Source organism: Peromyscus californicus, unplaced genomic scaffold (assembly GCF_007827085.1).
Source record: "Peromyscus californicus insignis strain IS unplaced genomic scaffold, ASM782708v3 Scaffold_14__1_contigs__length_90479793_seg_2, whole genome shotgun sequence".
NCBI classification, from domain to species: Eukaryota; Metazoa; Chordata; class Mammalia; order Rodentia; family Cricetidae; genus Peromyscus; species Peromyscus californicus.
This window is the reverse complement of record NW_026294436.1, coordinates 44,642,902-44,661,172: the sequence shown is the minus strand read 5'-3', so window position 1 is coordinate 44,661,172 and position 18,271 is coordinate 44,642,902. Positions and strand designations below refer to the sequence as shown.

The following is an 18,271-nucleotide window of genomic DNA, read 5'->3' as shown; positions in this document are numbered from 1 at the left end:
ATTAACAGCAAAATTCTCATGGACTGAAATGTGCAGACACCTCCAAAGATAATAAAATTATTTTCATACTCATACTCATTTATTTTCTTTTCTTTTACAAATCCTTGGACATTAAAATTTAATACAAGCAGTAAACAAATCACCTCAAATAATGTGACTACATTGTCAACCACAGCAACAGCAGCAGCTAACATCCACTGAGTCCTATGTGCAGACATGACTCTCCTCACTTCAACTGTGCTATCATACCCCATCAGTCGGCTGAGTAGTATCCTATCTGTAAATGAACAAACTAAGGTGTACACACTAAACTTGCTTAATGTAAGTTACAGAGATGAAATGTAAACCTACAGCATATTTCTAAAATCCCTACACTAAAATTGCCAAAGTGATCTGTCTTTGGAAGAGTCACTGCCTGGTCATTTTGAATAAAAAGTTTCTCCTTAACTTCTTAATGTTTAAAGCTCAGCTCCTGGGGTGATTTGCACAGACCTCTTTATAGTTTCTGAAGTAAGAATACCTGGATTAGGATGTCAGTTGTATACTAACTGTGATGCTGGGAAGAAAATTTATCTGTTGATTATATTTTTAACCTGTAAAATGGATTAAAGGAAATAATCCATGTAAATTATAAAATGCTATCCAATACGTGGCTATAATATTCTGGTAGTTTCAACTTTTGAATATAAAGTTCTTTTATGACAGGACAGACCTCCTAATTTTAATACAAAATTACATTTTAGAATATTACAAAAAAATTTTAGCACCTTCCTGTTCTCTTAACTTACACATGATTAGAAAGCATTCTAGTTACATAACGCATACCCTGAGCAGGGAACCTAATATTTATACTTCCTTTTAAAGTATTTGTTATTCCACAATAATTCTGAAGCTGAAAAAGAAAAACAACTATTTTAAAGCTTAATTTGTAGATTCATAGAATAGTTTCCTTCAGGAGAAATTTACTGCTTGTAGATGTAAATGCAGGAATGATGAAAATTTTTTGACAGAACAGATTTCAGCCTACCACTTTACTTCCTTTTAAAGTAAACAATTTTGCTTGGTAGAATTCCAAAAATAGAAAAAGATACATTCAAATATAATATACCTGTACACTTGTACATACAAACAAAATTGTGACTGAGTAACAAAAGAATTAATATATTAAAATATCAAAACACAGCAGCATTAACTTCAGGTAGGAATACTTCTTGATGCCATGGCAACTTACATGTCATTAAGTAGAATTCAGAAAGGACAGTGCTCTCAGGGTTTTAGTATTTCATTTAGGATCACTATGTTTGATTTTGAAAAGAACAAAAACTTTTATCTCTGTACACATGGAAACATGGATAGATTTAAGTGTCCTGTTTTGACACAAATTTTGGAAGTCATGTAACTTCTCTTGATATCTTGGTAAAAGTGCTACAACCTAGATCATTTGAATATATTTAATTGTGTCATAATAACATTTACAAAATGTATCTTTCCTATCATATTGAGGGTTCTATTTGAAAAATTCAGTTTCTTTATATTTCTAACATAGACTGGCCAAGACAGTAAAGGTAAGCGGGCTGGTGGCAGTACAGAATGGGTATTCATTTTCTTATGGCATTTTACCTTAAGAATTAAATAGTGCTTTAACATTGTTGGCTGGCTTTTTTTTTTTTTTTTTTTTTTTTTTTTTTTTTTTTTTTTTGGTTTTTTGAGACAGGGTTTCTCTGTGTTGCTTTGCGCCTTTCCTGGAACTCACTCTGTAGACCAGGCTGGCCTCGAACTCACAGAGATCCGCCTGGCTCTGCCTCCTGAGTGCTGGGATTAAAGGCGTGCGCCACCACTGCCCAGCGTTGGCTGGCATTTTTAATGCAGGCAGTAAACTTAATTTTATATAAGCATGGCATGAAATAGAAAAAAGAGTTTGCTTTGTAGTCTTTTAAGTGCCTAGTAGGTAGTCACAGGAACTCACAGATAAGTACAAGAAGCTGGCAGAAAGACAACAGGTCCCTGATATGTTCTTTCTCTTTTATGTAAGTGTATAGTATTAAGATGCCTAGCAGAGGGACAGTGCTCTTCTTCTCTTATGGATGCTTTGCATTTCCTGCTGGGACTGCAGCAATCACAAACAGTACAGGCAACCTCAGCATCTGTTTATGTTAGTGCAGAAAGAAATCATAGGTAGCTGGTGAGTTTTCTCTGTAGGCATTTTTGAGAATGCATCGTTGTCTGTTCTACTTTGTTAATAGAGGATAACAGCACATCCTGGATCATATGCAAACTTTGGGGGTCTTCTCTTAATTGGCCCATGGTATCCTAGAATCACTCTCATTTTCAAGCTAGAGAGAGACAGGGTTTCTTCACATGACATCTTTAACTCTATGGTGGCTTGAATAAAAATAGCCCACAAAGTCTCATATAGCTAAATGCTTAGTCACTAGAGAGTAGAAGTCTTTGATAGGATTAGGAGGATTAGGAGGTATAGCCTTATTAGAGAAAGTATGTCACTGGGGGTGGGCTTTGAGGTTCAAAAAAGCACATGCCAGGCCCAGTCTGTCTCTGTGTCTCTGTATTTTTTTTCTCTTTCTCTCTGACTGTGGATAAGAATGTAGCTCTCAGTTACTCTCCAGCATTATATCTGCCTGCTGCCATGCTTCCTGTCATAATGATAATGGACTAAGCCTCTGAAACTATAAACAAGCCCCAATTACATGTTTTCCTTTATAAGAGTTGCCATGGTTATGGTGTCTCTTCACAGCAATAGAACAATGACTAAGACTATTCCCTTCTTCTTATTTTCCAAACCACAACATGGAATTTCTTGTTCAGGAGTAACTTCCATGGCTCATCCAGCCCTTGCTCTCCAAAAAGTTTGTTCAAAATAGCTTTCTCTAATCTACAAGTATTCTAAACTTTGCTCATAACCATTGTTTCCCAAACCATGATGATTTTTAGTAATTTCTCTAGTTCCTATCTATCCACCCACCATAACCTGATTCACAGTAATCAAACTTTGTATTATCAGAGATGCTGAGTCTATCAGGAGACTAGATTCAGGTTATGGTATACAGATGTCAGTAGAAGAACCCTACACTATATTACATTTAAAATCTTAATTCTAATTAACATTAACTTCTTTTGATGACAAAATTCAGAAAGATACAAAGAGTACATAGACTCTGTCAGGTTCTTGGAACTACTGGACATTCACATTATAAGCCAAGAATGCTTATGTTTTGGAGAATACAAGCTCCCCAAGAAGAAAAAAATGATGACAAAACAAATCTGTACGCAGCTGAACCTGAAGGCATTCCAAAACTATGTCCCACATTCCAGTTCTATCTCGTGTTTACTTAAACAGAAAAGATCATTATTCAAGTCTAAAGGAATTTGTAATCAGAAACCTAGAACTACAAAGTAAACCTGTGGTGATACTGTGTTCCCCAAAATATTGTGCACCCTAATAAACTTATCTGGGGTCAGAGAACAGAATAGCCACAAGATACAGAAGCCAGAAAATGGTGGCACACACGCCTTTAATCCTATCACTTGGGAGGCAGAGATCCATCCGGATCTCTGTGAGTTCAAGGCCACACTGGAAACAGCCAGGAATGGTGACTCACACCTTTAGTCCCTGAAAGTAATGGCAGAAAGCAGAAAGGTATAGAAGGCGTGAAAATCAGGAACTAGCCTGGTTAAGCTTTTAGGCTTTTGAGCAGCAATTCAGCTGAGACCCATTTGGATGAGGACTCAGAGGCTTCCAGTCTGAGGAAACAGGATCAGCTGAAGAATTGGCAAGGTGAGGAAGCTGTGGCTTGTTCTGCTTCTCTGATCTTCCAGCATTCACTCCAGTAACTGGCTCCGAGTTTGATTTTATTAATAAGACCCTCTAACAATTCGTGCTACATCGTGCTGCTATAATAGACATTGAAAGACAGAACAAAAAGCCCTATGCAGTGGTAAAAGCCTTTAATCCCAGCATTCAGGAAGCTGAGACAGGAGACTTACTGCAAGGACAAGGTCAACCTAGGCTACATAGCATCAGCTCCCCAAGACTATATTGTAAAAGATTATAACAAAAAAGAAGGAAAGAAGGGGATGGTCAACAACCAACCATCATAGCTGTCTCTGTAAAAGCAGATGTTAGAAAGCAAAGCTTCAGAGAGCTACTTACAATGAACATCTAAGCCAATTAATTGTCTTTCAAAGCATGACAATACAGAAAAGAAAAGAATACAGAATTTAGCACTTGAAAAGTGCTTGAAAAGTAACTGCTTGTATTTAAAATCCTAAGATGCTTTAAAATTAGAAAAAAAAAAGTAAGACACTAAAACTGGGATAATTATGTAATTATTTCATCCTTACAATTATCACCCTTGTGTGCTGCTCCTAAAATGTGGTATCACCTGCTAGATACATGGATCTTTAGTTGACATTTCTCATACTGTGTACTCAAAAAGTGGTTGACATTGATTTGTGTTAAATTTTAAGTGCATGTAATAAATGATGGTATTTTCTATGGTTAAAAAAAAAAAAGAAAAAACAAACACCTGAGTCAATTATTTGGGAAGTGGCTGCTGGGTATTTGGTAACAAACAGGCAGGAAAGAAACTTCCACCTACATGTGGTGCCCAAATGTTTGGCAAGAACTTCCACGTAAAACCTGAGAAAGCTTTAAAATAAAAAAGGATTCTTAACACAAAAAAACAGAGTCAAATGCAGCTTCTTGGTAACCATCTTTTCTCAGGCTCTGTTTGCTGGCAGTGAGCAGAGGCTCAGCTCCTTTAAGAGATGGCTTCCTGACTCTGCATTAATGGCAAAAAACAAGTGCCTTTTTACAAAGCCCTGATACCAAATACTTAAATGGAGATTATGAGCAGTGGGTGGCACATTACTCGGTGGCAGCGTGAACCCAAAAACTTCTCAGAGTTAAGAGTGGTAAATATGGCTTTCAGCTGTGCCTCCACCATAGACTAGCTTCACAAAGAACCAAAGATTGGGGTGGAGCCAGCTGACAAGGTCAAAGCATTACTCCTACCCACACTGGCTTAGCAGCCTAAATGCTCATGCTGTCAGAAAAAGATAGAGATATGCAGGTAAGACAGATTCAAAACAAAAAAACAAAAAATCTCTAAGCAAGTTACAGTGTATTTAAAAATATATGTAGGCTTGGGATAGTAAAGAGAAGGCATAGGCAGTCATTAAAGTTAGAAATAATAGTCTTTAAAAGGGGAGTAAAGTAATATAAAAAAGCCACATAGAGATGGAAAATACACAAAGAGTCTGGATACTGTATGTTATTGCATTGTCTTTGAATTGTTTGGCAGCTAAGGAAGGAGCAACAGCTGCTAAGAGACATTTGATTGTAAATGTTGCTGTATTAATCCAACCTATATATTTGAAAATGCCTTCAAAATTTAAGTCAAAAGATATGTTACTTTGGAGAAGAGGGTATGCTTTCATTTCCACAGGAAATGAGAGGCTGTAGATTCATTCAGTGTTAAGAAAAATCAGATATGATTGAGGAAGAACTCCTGAAAAAAAATTTTAATGAGAACGGCCTAGATTATCCAATGTTTCAGAGTGCCTCTGTTGCAGTTTCCTCTGAGTTCTGCATCCAGAAAGGCTTCAAGGCTGCTGGCTGAGATGATCCAGTCTCACAGACTACTCCAGTCAGGACTTGACCATAATCCTAAATTTTCTCAGGGTTCATATAAGATTAACAGCAAGCCCAATCAGAGGGAAGTAAATTAGAAAGCTATGTCCACATTCCCAAAAAACTGGATTATGGATGTTTGTCTTTGTTTAGGGGGTTTGGTTACAAATTGTTATTGATCATAGTCAATCTCTTTCTAAAAGAAGAAAGAAGGATATGATATAGAAATGATGGGGAAAAAGGGTAATTATTAAATCTACTTTAATCCAAAAAACAACTGTTAATCTTACATATTTTACATCAGGATGGATTTTAGTTTCTTGATATGAATTTAAAGTTAATTTTGTTATACTGTATGTATGTTTTTACTCATGTTAATCCAAAAACAACTGTTAATCTTACATATTTTACATCAGGATGGATTTTAGTTTAATGACATAAATTTTGTTATACTGTATGTATATTTTTACTCATTTTCATCCAAAAAACAACTGTTAATCTTACATATTTTATATCAGTATGATTTCAGTTTATTAATATAAATTTAAAGTTAATTTTGTTATACTATATGTATATTTCTACTTTTGTTTAGGGTATTATGTTTATGCAGCTCATTTAAAAATGTAATATATAATTAAATATGGATTAATAGTTATCTATAATATCAAACTTAGTCATTATTAGGTATGTTTTCAAGGTCATACTGAGATATATTTCAGATAGATAGGCAATCTTCAAACACTTCAAAGACCTATAGAATATGGCACTTTAAATGCTTTAAGAACTTAGACTTTTCTCAACAGTGAGACACATCTGCTCCTGGTAGCACCAATTACTTGAAATAGGAAGATGGGCATCAAAGACACTCCATATGAAGTTTGTTTACTTTATAGCAAAAGTTAGCCATGTGGATAAAGAACGTGCCCTTGCTCGACTGCTGACAATATGCTGTACAAACTGGACAAGCAGGACACAAAAGTGACTGCAGAACTTTGCCATGACAAGGTGGGGCAGTTCTTCAAAAACCCTGCTTCACAGAAAAGCCTGTCAGATATGCTAGGACTATAAGCTGAAGATGAATATCCCAACATTGTAGAGAAACTTTGGGTGACTGTCCAGGCAGTGTGATGTCCCTATCATTAGATAACATTACATCCTTCTGTCATCTTTGATGGAGTTAAAGACTATAGTTATAGTTTTCTTTAGTTATAATAAAAAATAAATTAGATACAAAACTTGAGACTCACCAAGATAAAATTATTTTTCTAATTTTGCCAAATGCAAATGGATTAGTGTTACTGTAATTCTTACTTAATAACTATTTTTGTTGTGTATAATCTTACTATGTTAAAGTTAAAATCTTCCTTTTTAAATATACAAAAAAGGGGAAATGCTGTGGAATAATCCTCTTATACACTGTAAAGATTTGTCATTCAAATTGGCTTAATAAAATACTGACTGGCCAGTAGCTGGGCAAGAAGTTAGGCAGGAAAGCCAAACTGAGAATGCTGGGAAGGAGGAAGGTAGAGACCAGGAGTTGCCAGCCCAATGCAGAGGAAGCAAGATGAGAATGGCACATTGAGAAAAGGTACCAAGCCATATGGCTAAACACAGATTAGAATTATGGGTTAATGTAGGTGTAAGAGCTAGTTAGTAATAAGCCTGAGCAACCAGTTGAGCATTTTTAAGTAATATTAAGCCTGAGTCAATTATTTGGGAAGTGGCTGCTGGGAATTTGGAACAGGAAGGCAGGAAAGAAACTTCTGCCTAAACACACACACACACACACACACACACACACACACACACACCATATATACAACAGTCTGTTATCAAAGACGTCATATATCAGGCAACAAGTGAGTGATGGGCTTAATGATAACAATAACCCACAGAGCTAGTCATTAGGATTGTTGTAAAGAAATTAGAAAACTTGTAGAAAAAAGTGAATTACAAGGTGGCCATTGCTCTTACTTGAATATTTTAAATATAAAACCCTGAAGTCCAAATTTAGGTAATACATATTTCTTTTTTTTTTCTTTTTTGTTGTTGTTGTTTTTTGTTTTTTCCAGACAGGGTTTCTCTGTGTAGTTTTAGTGCCTGTCCTGGATCTCGCTCTGTAGACCAGCCAGTACCTGGCTCTGCCTCCCAAGTGCTGGGATTAAAGGCATGCACCACCACCACCTGGCTGCACATATTTAATGAAATAAATTTTACAGCTAAAAGGTATCACATTCACTTACTTTATTCTATAAAGAGTCAAATGAAGCTAAGTGTTATTCCAAAATCTAGGGAGTTGGAGCAAGAGATATATAATTGTATATAATATAATTCCTGCTGTATGTAATGAAGCAGACAGATAAGATTTAGTAATTTGTAAAATGGAGTTTTTTTTACTTATTTTTGTTTTTTTGAAACATGGTCTCATGTAACTTAGGTTGGCCTTTAACTAGGTATGAAATCAAGGGTGATTTTGAACTCCTAATCTTCAAGCTTCCATCTCCCAAGCTAACAAGAATAGGAATACAAGGACAGGCATGGTAATGTGCCCAAAATTCCAGCCACTATGGATATTGAAGATGAAAAGACTATGAATCTGAACTTAACAAGATCTCAGCTTCAACTACCCACCAACACACTTACCCACACATACCACTTCCCAAGGCCAAGTATGGAGGTACACACCTTGTAATCCTAGCACTATAAAGCACTTGGGAAGCAAGTCGAACCATTATAGAAAGATTCTGAGTTCAAAACCAGCCCAGGATAGATAATAAGAATTATAATAATAAAAAAAAAAGAATACCAGGAAGACTTAAACTAACATATCTTTCTAATGTCCTCATTCTAAAATGTGCAGAGTAACCAACACCCCAAAATACAGTGAGTTGGAAAAAAAAGATTTAAAATTCTTTTTCATCATTATCTTTTCAAGAATAGGTCTTACTTTGTACCCCTAGCTACCTTGAAACTTACTATGTAGATCGTCCTGGCTTCAAACTCACAAAGATCTTCCTACCTTTACCTTCTGGGTATTGGGATTTAAAGACATGTGCTAGGACCAAAGTTTTTTGTTTTGTTTTGTTTTCCATCTCATTTCCTCTAATATTACCGTTTTATGTTTCCAATTTTTGAATTGAAATATGACATTAATTTACAAGACATCAAAAAACTCACCAAACTTTTTATCCATCTCAAAATTTAAAATACTGTAACACCTACTTACTAACTTAATCCAAAGGATCAAGAAAAATGATTGGCTATCTGCATTTTATTTCTCAAAGGTTTTATAGTCTGCATTAAAAAGGTTCCTGAGAACTAGAGTACCATGAACACATAATACAAAATCCCAAACAATCACTAATGTGAAGCACTGTACCTGTGTGATGGAGAAGGAGCTTCAAATTGAGGCACTGTGCTATCTTCACTGACAGGGGAGTACAAGCCACTCATTTCCTGAAATTGCAATTATTTGAGTTACCATACACACTCCAAACAGAAAATGTATATTTCAAAAAGGCATATGGCATTATAGTCTGCTCTAGCCCCAGGTTCTCATCAGTCCCTTTCTGTCTTCAAACCCAAACCTCTCAAGGATTCTTTTCCATAGAGTACAAAAGCAAAATTGATCTGAAATTAAGAAGGAAGCTTTTCCTAGTGTTAAAGGACTATAAATCCCATTAAATACTGTTCTAACTAATGAAAGTACTGAATGCAGAAAAAGTCAAAAGGAAGTATACCAGAGAGGACATACAGCTTATTTTGTACACAGTGAACTGACTATTCTTGCAGGTGATGACCTATTAATGTATATTAGGATAAATAAGATGGGATGGTGACTGGATTACAACATTCAAATCTTCAAAGTAAATGACAAAAACTGGAATATATCTATCACTCCCTAATAAAAGTAACACTTCTTGAATCAATGACTGACTTTATTTAACAATGATATAAATTATAATTTTTGCTCATTATCTCATAGGAACGGGGCTGATCATAGATGATCACATAAATTTACACCTCTGAATCTCACTGACCGGCCTCCCTTTTTACTTATGTACAACATTTTGATTCATAGAAAAACAGCAAATATGAAAATACAACTATAGACATAATCAGGCAAAATTATTTCTGGCTTGGCTCAAAAATAGAGGAACAGGTGATATAAATATAACAAACTAGAAATATAAGGGATACTGAGTTCGCATTAAACACTACAACACTCATTATCCTTTGAAATGTTTTACATGTCAGCAAAAGGAAATCATGTGTGTGATAATTTAGGCACACACTAAATTTAAATTAAATTAAACCTCAACTCACAAACCTATGAACTCCCAATGAATTTCTATAAGTAATCTGTATTTTACTATGAACTCCAACAATATTGCTAATGTATTTACATCACTTCTACTTAACATCAGTATATAGTAATTAATACATGTAGCAGAAATTTAAAAATTAAAAAAATTACTCAATAAAACAATGAAATAATGATGTTGTTTTAAGAAAATAATGAAGGGTTAGTAGGAAACTATTTAAATTAATTTGATTGCAAACAGAAAATTAAGCAGATTTTATTCCATTTAATCAAGAATTACAGCAATAAAAGTCAATATAAACTTAGATCACAATTTATCTTCAAAAAAGTATTCAGACTTTGTCCCACTGCACCAGATGAACTGTAATGAAGAGTAAAGAAAAGCCATGAGAAATGTAAGAATTTCTTGATTTCTTACTTCCACTCTTTTAATATCCTCTTCCAAAACACTCAGTTCCTTCTGGATCTGTTCCAATTGCTGTAGATTAAAGAAAGGGAGAAAAATTTCTAATGTAAACCACATTTTCAACATCATGATAAAAAAATCAGTCTTCGATTCAGTTAAAGACAAAAGGATACTAAACTGACTACTAAGAGCAAAACTAAGGGGATCGAAAGGAAAGAAAATCAGAAGTAAATTTCAATGTTAACAAATAAAGACATCTGTCTATATGGAAATATGATACTATGTTTATTTACACTAACAGTGACTAGTTTTACAATAAAAATATAAAAATGAGCAATAGCAATAAAGTGACTTAAAACTACAAAATATCTAAAAATCTTTCACATTTCCTCATGTAGTTGACTTTTTTTTGTTGTTGTTTTTTTGAGACAGGGTTTCTCAGTAGCTTTGATGCCTGTCCTCGATTTCACTCTGTAGACAAGCTGGCCTCGAACTCACAGAGATCCGCCTGCCTCTGCCTCCCACGTGCTGGGATTAAAGGCGTGGGCCACTCTTGCCCAGCAAGTTGACTTTTTTTAAAGCACATGTTGTAACCTACTTTATTAGTCTGACCGTGGTTCACTTGACCCCAAAGCAACTATAAATTAAGTACTGTAATATTTACATTTCATGATTTTTAAAAACATTTAAGTATTTTGTTTTTCATATTATTACTATTGCATCATAACTACTAGCATGTCATTAAAACATAAGCATTTCAATCATAGGATAATATTCAATTATATATTGAAACATTCCTTTCTTACCAAAGATTTAAGATGTTTGCAACCATCATAAATCTAGAACATCCAAGTGTCTCAAATATTATCATTTTCATTGTATTAAAGGATTAGTTTAGATTTTATTGAGATGATTAAAACGCAAATTAATGAACAGAAATAGCTATAAAATTTTCACTATACATTATACTGCTTTCCAGAAACTCTATACTACCCCCATGTAAGCATAACTGGCTGTTTTACTTCAGCCCAAATAAATGGAACTATTTAAAACTAGGAAATAGTAACACATATGTACGTAATACTGATTCCCAGATTTGAAGCAGATATCACATCTACTAGGAAAATGAGGCACAGAAAGGCTAGGTAATTTTTTGAAGACTGTTCAGTGGTGAGCGGAAGAACTGGAATTAGAATCAAAGCAGCCTTCTTGCTCTAGGAAGCAAGCTGTCAACCATGGCAACACTGTCTCAAGACAATAGCAGCTCACAGCTTAATCCTAAATGCTGGTACGAGAGCACGTGTACAGGTCTGTTAGTCCGAATATCATCTACTGCAGCAAAGTAAGCACAGTGAGTATTATCCAACTGATGAAGTCATCGGCCCAAATGTTTGCCACCTTAGCACTCTGCTAAGCATGGAGAATAAACAATACCAGGGAGGTAAGAGTCAAAACCAGGATCTAAGTGAAATTAGACCTTAAACCAAAGATGGAGCCTTAAAAGACTTACAGAATTTTACAATAGGTAAAGACAAAATAAAGAGTAAATAATAACAAATGCTAAGGCTATAAGGAAAGGAGCCCATGGTAATGAATGTGTTTTGCCCAACATCAATCTAATGAAAAAAGATGAATCAAGGACTGAACAGTAGAAAAAGCTAACATTAAAGAGGCAGGAAAGGAAGACACTAACTGGAAGGAGAAAAAAGCCAAATTTAGCCACCAAATCAAGGGAAAAGATATATTCATCAGAAAAATCAATAGTTACAAAACAGTGATAGGTATTATCAAATGTTTTCAACTAAACGTTGTATCTACTTTAAGAAAATTTTGCTCATTCATAAAAAGTGTTAAAAGCATATCTATCTTAACTAAAACACTGTTAGTGTCTTGCATGAAGACATTAACCTACAACTTGGTAGTCTTTCAAATAAAGACTGGTCAAGTGGCCAATGTTTTGATGGCCCTGATTTATAGAGTACACACAAACCCACAGCTTCCTCTATGTTCATTCCACTGCTATTCTCAACATTCTGTCCTACTCTCTAACACATAAAGTACTCTACCCCAGCTCACACGAGAGCCATGCAGTTAATGGCTCTCAACCTTCTAATTTAGCTGTCTATAAACAGCCCAGTTATTCCTCACCATTACTGAAGTCTTTTGTTTCACAGATACTTTAAAATTCCAATGGTTTTGGCTTTTAAATCAACAAAGTACTCTCATGGACACCTCTTAAATACTTTTAGTTATTTTGAAATGCATCATCACACCTAGATATCTTTATTAAAACATTATTTTATTCTGAGGTTTCTTACTAAAATGAACACTAAAAACAGTTCAAATACAAAACATTGATATAGATAATCCACATCATATTTGGTCATTAATATAGCCAGAATAAAATCACTAATTCTTATTATATATTAAAATTTGAACTATGAAAGAAAACTCTGATGTCACCCGAAATGCTACAATAGTCAATTCTTATTTCTGTCTCATCTTTCTAGTGTCCCAATATACCTATTTCAATACACAGAAGCTGCCATATATTTAAGATGAGGTATAAAAATTGCCAATATCAAATAATTTATACTTTCAAAACCAAGATTTCAAGGCTAGAAAGGTGGTTGGCTCATTAGCTAAAGCACATGCTGCTCTTCAGAGTATCTGGGCTTGATTCCTAGCACCCACATAGCAGCTCACAACCATCTGTTAACTTCAGTTCCAGGGGATCCCACGCCCTCTTTGGCCTCCTCAGGCACCAGGTATGTGTGTGATACACAGACATACATGCAGTCAAAACACCCATGCATATAAAATGAAATAAAATAATTTACAAAACAAACAAAATCACTGTGCATGGTGGTGCATGCCTTTAATCCCAGCACTTGGGAGGCAGAGGTTGGTGGATAGATGTGAGTTCAAAGCCAGCCTGGTCTACAGAGGGAGTTCCAGGACAGCCAGGACTGTTACACAGAAAAACCCTGTCTACAGAAACAAAAACAAAAGCAAAAAATAATTAAGAATTTCAAATGGATAAATTTTAAGTGGAACAACTAACCCAGGTACAAGTGCCATCCTAATGAATATAAAAATGGTGTTAAAATTGTTTTGGATTTCAGGTAAGAAATTAAAATGGAAAAGAGAAAGACAAAGCATATTTTTAAAACTCTTTCTGGGGATTAGTTGGCAAATGCATGCCTCAAAAGCACAAGGATATGTGTTTAATCCCTAGAATTTATGTTAAAAAGCTGGGTGTGGTGGTCTGTGATTATAATCCCAGCCTTGGGGAAGCTGAGGCAGCCTGGCCAGCCAGCTTAGTTTATTTGACAGGTTCTATGTCAGTGAGGTTGTCATCTGACTTCCAGATATATGTACAAACATGCACCTGTATGCACACAAAAGCATACTGCAGCTATATACAGTCAGAGATAAAATCACCTCAAATAAGACAGTTCTAGAATAAATATGACCAGATCACAAAGATTCAGTAAAGAAGCAAAAAAGTATCAACACACATTTAACAAGTTTACACTGTACTACACACTTGATAAGTTCAGCGCTTACTAACTACTAGGTGGCAAATATTATATGCAAAGAAGTTGAATCATTTTCAAGGAATGTACCCAACAAACGAAGTAAAAAACATCTATAAGAAAAGCTATGAAACACTGAAGAAAGAAACTAAAGGAGACACTGGAAGGTAGAAGCATCTCTAATGTTCAGGGATCAGTAAAACTAATACTGTAAACATGACAACATCAATGAACAAAATTTACAGATTTAATGTAATCTCCAACAAAATTCCAATGATACTGTTACAGAAATAGAAAAATAAAAGTCTAAAATTTAGAAAAAAACCATGAAGACCCCAAACAGTTCATGCAATCCTGACCTAAAGGAACAAGTTAGAAATACCATAGTACATAACTTCACATTACACAATAGTGCACCACTGAAGAAAACAAAACGGTTACCACCCAAAAGAAGGCAAGACTAAAAGAGACGATCCAAAAACGACTCATAGAGCTACATCCACAGAACTCTCAACAATGCATTCAAAGCCCATCTTGGGAATAACAGCCTCTCTGGAAAATGGTGTCATGAAAACCGAATACTCACATGTAAAAGAATGAAAATAGATCCCTCCACTTAGCCAGTATTCAAAACAAAACAAAACAACAATTCAAATACCTATCTATAAGACCTGAAATTGTCAGGTGGTGGTGGCACATGCCTTTCATCTAATCCTAGCACTGGGGAGGCTGACACAGGCAGATCTCTGCGAGTTCGAGGCTAGCCTGATCTATAGAGTGAGTTACAGGAGAGGCACCAAAGCTACAGAGAAATCCTGTCTCAACCCCCACCCCAAAAAAAGACCTCATATTTTGAAAACACTGGGAGAAAACGTAAAGAAAGTACAAAGAACCAAACAGGCAAAGACTTCACAAGAATCACCAAGTGGAATTGAACCTAATTAAAAAGCTTCTTTACAAATGAAAGGTGTGCCTAAGGCTACACAGTGACTTCACGGGCAACTTGGCAAAATTAGTGAAGACTTATCATGAAAGAAAGAAAGGAAGGAAGGAAAGAAGGAGGGAGGGAGGGAGGGAGGAAGGGAGGGAGGGAGGAAGAAGGAAACACACACACACCCACCCGTCTGGAGATTCAGCTCAGTGGTAGAGCTCCTTCCTGCCTAGCATGCATAAATCTCTGAGTTTAATCTTTAGTACCAAAAGAGTCCCTGGAGACTAATAAGGGAACTATCCCAAGCAGAAGGGTAATGGAACATGAACACAAAGTACATTACACGGATGTCTGAAGATATCACAATAAAACTTTTTTTTGTGCAATTAATGTATGCTAATATAGAGTATGAACCTGAGATCCCGGTATTCTAAAGGCTCAGGTAGAAAGACTGACAATTAATTCAAGGCCAGCCTGATCTACATAGTCAGTTTTAGGCCTGCCTGGGCTATACAGCAAGATTCTCTCTCAAAAAAAGAAAAAATTAAAATTAAAACAATAAAAAGTAAGAGTGTTTCTGTTATAGTACAATTAAACCAGCAAATGACAAAAAAAAAGAAAACCTTCATATTCACGTAATGTTTCTAAGGAATCCACTGTTACAAACAGTACCACACATAAAGTACAGTTCAAACATATCTGATGTAGCTAAAAGGAAAAAAGAAAGTGCAAGCACAAGCCCCTGTATAACAGTCCATATAATAAGCACATCCAGAGCAATACATGAGAAACAAACAGGTAAGTAGAAAGGGAGTGATAATAAAGAATAGAAACTGAAACAAAACAGAATACGGGGTAAACAAAGTCAAAAGTTGATTCTTAGAATAAAACTGATACATCCCTTGGAAGAACCAATCAAGTATTGATTGAAGAAGAACAATAATGCTTAAGCGATATCAGAAATGAAAGAGGTCATTAAGTTTCAACAACAAAAAATTAAGAACAAACTTACATCAAAAGTTCACGGTAGAGAACTCAGGAAAGTATAATATACAAAAGGCCACCAACAAACGTCTGATTGAGCATGTAACTCTTTAAATAATCTGCAATCTTTTGAAAACAAATCAGATCTAGTTCTAAATATTGAAAAAAAGACATGCATCACAGACTGCATAAATTCTGCTCCCCCAAAACAAAACAAAACAAAACCAGAAGAGTGTATGTACACCTCCCAAGTCATCTGTTAAAGTTAACAATCTTTACAGCAAAGCTGCACAAGATCTGTGTAACAAAACACAACTTCACTATGTCATCCATAAACATAGACACACACAAAAAATTTAACAAAACACTAACAATCCAAAAAGAGTATACAAAAGCACACAGTTTCCTTTACACAGAGTTGAATTCAAGTAAAGGAATAAAATATCTTGATGGGGTCTCCTAGAATGCAGAACATTCTATAAAAGATGACCCTGCAACAATCTTGATGGCTGGTCACTACAGGTACACAGCTGGCTGACTTACTAATGTTAAACCTATTATTTATCCAGATTAACAGAATGAAAAAAGATAAATCCTATGATTATCTCAGATGCACAAAACTCCTCAAGTATACTCAATCCCATTCATAACTGAAGAAAAGAAAATCCTCTTACTCAGGGAAATAGAAATGTATCTCCTTGAGTAAGTAAAAAACAAAACAAAACCCTAAGGGAGGGGAGGGGGAACCTACAGAAAACTCCATACCTAATGGTGACACGTCGAATGATTTCACTTTGAGATCAGCATCAAGACTAGGATGCTCAGCTATCACCACTTCTATTCATCACTGTACCGGATGTCCTAGCCAGCAGAGTAAGACAAGAAAAATAAATAAAAGATATAAGGATCATAGAGAAAGACATTGAATTGTTATTGCAGATTATGGTGTGTACATAGAAAACATAAAAGAATCTATAAATAAGAATTAATGAAAGTCTACTAAGGCTGCTGAGGACTAAAAATATGTAAGTCGGCTGAATTTCTATGTGTCAGCAATATTAAGAAAATAAAATTAAAGACAGCACTGAAATCATTAAAATCAAAACAAGATATGAAAGACTGGTAGCTTTTGAAAGTATCAAAAATTTTAAAAATAGTTTAAAGTCTAAAGTGTGTAGAAATATCATGTTCATGGGTTTAAAGGCACAATGCTATAAAGATATATTTTTCCCCATTTTCTATAAAGTCAATGTAATCCCCATAAAAATCTCAGCAGACTTAACATGGAAATGTATTAGCTGATTCAAATATGTGTAAGAAAAATGCAAAGAGCCATAAATACACAAGAGTCTCTTGAAGAAAAGCAGTCACTTAAGGTTCTAGTATTTAATATGGTACTTCCCAAAGGATAGACAAGTCAAGCATGGGAGCAGAAAAGAGAGCCCAGAGAGGTATATTTGTATATATGGACACATAATGAATGAAGGTGAAAAACTTCAGAGTTATGGGAGGAGAAAGGATGGACTTTCAATAAAGAATATTTGGGCAGCTGGGGATTCATGTAAAAAGATCTCTAAATACCACACTAAACAAAAATCTCCAAATAAAGCAAAATTCAAAATGTGAAAGATAATAAAATGAAGTTTCAAGTGAAAGACAGTACAAGAAAACATTTGTATAACCACAGGTAAAGAATCTTTACCTAGCACAAAAACAATTAAAGATCATTTTGATACTACTAAAGTTAGAAACTTCTGTCTATCAAACAGCACAAATAAGACAACAGAAAACAAGTATCCTGAATGGAAGGAAACATCATCTTTGTGTTGGATAGATCAATATGACTAAGAATTTATATCAAAATAATTTATAAGCATTAAACCACAAAAAATAAGTGAATGGAAAACAAATCTTATATAAGCAGTACTTCAGACGCACATAAAAAATCCACAGAATCAGTAAACATAATACCATGTGCTGAATCTGTTATTCATCAAGGGAAATGTAACTTCAAACTCCAAAGAGATAGCCATACACACCTGGAGGAAAAATTTTTAGTTTCTAAACTAGAAAAAGTCACTGATACCTTCTGTCAAGAATAAAATGCAATATAAACATCCATACAGGTTTGTAGAAGGAATATGCAATCCAAGGAAACATTTTAGCATTCTCTCTTTAATATGAAGATATACGTACCCCGTGACTTACTGATTCTATTCACACATGTATCTCATACAAGTAAATATTCTAATATACACATATTACAATACTAGCATTGTTTATAAACAGTCCCAACTGAAAACAACTCAAATGTCCACCAGCAATTATTTTTATGAAAATAATATATAGTTATTCAATGAACACTATGAAATAGAATCAGTTAATGTCTTGGTTAATTTTTTGTCAACCAGAAAAGCTAGAATCATTTGGGAAGAGG

General features: G+C 34.9%; 1 protein-coding gene across 4 annotated transcripts in view; it reads right to left on the bottom strand.

Annotated features, from left to right (window-relative positions):
- Cop1 (COP1 E3 ubiquitin ligase) overlaps nucleotides 1-18,271 on the bottom strand; it is a 128,133-nt gene that overhangs the window by 83,740 nt on the left and 26,122 nt on the right. For all 4 annotated transcript variants that reach the window (XM_052737331.1, XM_052737330.1, XM_052737332.1 and 1 more), the window contains exons 7-8: nucleotides 10,393-10,452; nucleotides 9,030-9,106 (exon numbers count right to left, since the gene is read on the bottom strand). In XM_052737331.1, the coding sequence (XP_052593291.1) occupies nucleotides 9,030-9,106; nucleotides 10,393-10,452 (137 nt within the window). The remainder of the gene's footprint in view (nucleotides 1-9,029; nucleotides 9,107-10,392; nucleotides 10,453-18,271) is intronic.